The 2392-nt window shown below is 42.6% G+C and overlaps 1 protein-coding gene across 1 annotated transcript; it reads right to left on the reverse strand.

The window, feature by feature from the left end:
• Positions 1-510: 510 nt before the first annotated feature.
• LOC119426457 (gastrula zinc finger protein XlCGF57.1-like) lies at positions 511-2027 on the reverse strand. The gene has a single exon (XM_037694019.1). It carries the CDS (start codon positions 2025-2027, stop codon positions 552-554), a length of 1476 nt encoding a protein of 491 aa, XP_037549947.1. The 3' UTR covers positions 511-551.
• Positions 2028-2392: the final 365 nt, after the last annotated feature.

Below are 2392 nucleotides of genomic sequence, written 5' to 3' on the forward strand. Positions count from 1 at the left end.
TCATGAGCTTTGGGTTGTGACCGAAAGAACGAGAGCTCGGATACAAGTGGCCGACATGAGTTTTCTCCGCAGGGTGTCTGGGCTCTCCCTTAGAGATAGGGTGAGAAGCTCGATCATACGGGAGGGACTCCGAGTAGAGCCGCTACTTCTCCACGTCGAGAGGAGCCAGTTGAGGTGGCTTGGGCATCTGTTTAGGATGCCTCCTGGACGCCTCCCTGGTGAGGTGTTCCAGACACGTCCTCATCGGGAGGAGGCCCAGAGGAAGACCAAAGAGGGACTATGTTTCTCGGCTGGCCTGGGAACGCCTCGGGATTCCCCTGGAGAAGCTGGCCCAAGTGGCTGGGGAGAGGGAAGTCTGGGCCTCCCTACTTAGGTTGCTACCCCCGCGACCCAACCCCGGATAAGCGGAAGAAAATGGCAGGATGGATGGTAATAGATCTTGTGACATTGCAGAAGCTTATCGAAACAATGCCACAGCAAAGCATGCCATAATCAAAGCTAAAGGTGGTACAACGAAATATTAGTGTGCCTTTTTTTTGGTGGAAAATTTTTTATTGGCTAGGCAGTGGAACAGTTTTAAGTCCTGCGTGGACTCTCATGTGTGTGTTCAAATGTGCCTTCCGACTAAATCTTTGTCCACAAAGATCACAAGGAAATGGTTTGTCTCCTGTATGAACTCTCATGTGTGAGTTTAAAGTGTCCTTCCGACTAAATCTTTGTCCACAAAGTTCACAAGGAAAAGGTTTGTCGCCTGTGTGGACTCTTATGTGCAAGTGTAAAGCTGACTTCTGACTAAACCTTTGTCCACAAAGATCACACGGAAACGGTTTGTCTCCTGTGTGGACCCTCATGTGTGAGTTTAAAATTGTCTTATGACTAAATCTTTGTCCACAAAGATCACAAGGAAATGGTTTGTCTCCAGTGTGGACTCTTATATGTCCATTTAAAGTCGTCCTATGACTAAATCTTTGTCCACAAAGTTCACAAGGAAATGGTTTCTCTCCTGTATGAACTCTCATGTGAGAGTTTAAATTTGTCTTATGACTAAATCTTTGTCCACAAAGTTCACAAGGAAATGGTTTGTCTCCAGTATGTACCCTCATGTGTGAGTTTAAGCTTGTCTTATGACTAAATCTTTGTCCACAAATTTCACAAGGAAACGGTTTGTCTCCAGTGTGAACTCTCATGTGTGAGTTTAAACTTGACTTCTGACTAAATTTTTGTCCACAAAGTTCACAAGGAAACGGTTTGTCTCCTGTGTGGATTCCCATGTGTGAGTTTAAACACGACTTCTGACTAAATCTTTGTCCACAAAAATCACAAGGAAATGGTTTGTCTCCTGTGTGGACTCTCATGTGTCTGTTTAAATGTGTCTTCTGATTAAATATATGTCCACAAAGATTACAAGGAAATGGTTTGTCGCCTGTGTGAACTCTCATGTGTATATTTACACTTGACTTCTGACTGAATCTTTGTCCACAAACATCACAAGGAAATGGTTTGTCTCCTGTGTGGACTCTCACGTGTGTGTTTAAATGTGTCTTCCGACTAAATCTTTGTCCACAAAGATCACAAGGAAACGGTTTATCTCCTGTGTGGATTCTCATGTGTGAGTTTAAACTTGACTTATGACTAAATCTTTGTCCACAAAGTTCACAAGGAAATGGTTTATCTCCTGTGTGGACTCTAATGTGTGAATTTAAATTTGTCTTATGATTAAATCTTTGTCCACAAAAATCACAAGGAAACGGTTTGTCTCCTGTGTGGACCCTCTTATGTGAGTTTAAACTGTCCTTCCGACTAAATTTTTGTCCACAAAAATCACACGGAAATGGTTTGTCTCCTGTATGGACTCTCATATGTGAATCTAAACTGTCCTTCCGACTAAATTTTTGTCCACAAAAATCACAAGGAAACGGTTTGTCTCCGGTGTGGACTCTCATGTGTGTGCTTAATTTTGATTTGCAAGTAAATCTTTTACCACAGTCATCACAGCTTAATGATTTTGGCCTTGCCTGGACTTTCATGCGTGACTCTACATATTTCTTCTCTCCAACACATTTCTTATTATGCAGGTAGCTTGAAGACTTCACTTGTGAATGACTTGTCATGTGTCTTTGAAGAATCCAGTTACTGACATACTGCTTACCACACTCAGAGCAGCTCAAAGATTTGTTGACAATTTTTACCTCTGATTCAGGAGCCCTGCTCTCCTTCCAGTCTTTCATGCTGTCTTCAAGTTCTGATTCAGAGTCTGATGAGTTCTTCAGCAGAGAGTCAGGACTGGTCATTTCCCCATCCTCTTCATCAACCTCATCAACGTCAGTCTTTGAAGAGCTGGAAGTGTCTTTGTGAGTCTTTAAATCTGGGTTCCTGGTTAAAAAAAAAGTAT

This window comes from Nematolebias whitei, chromosome 20, assembly GCF_014905685.2.
Source record: "Nematolebias whitei isolate Nwh7 chromosome 20, NemWhi1, whole genome shotgun sequence".
NCBI classification, from domain to species: Eukaryota; Metazoa; Chordata; class Actinopteri; order Cyprinodontiformes; family Rivulidae; genus Nematolebias; species Nematolebias whitei.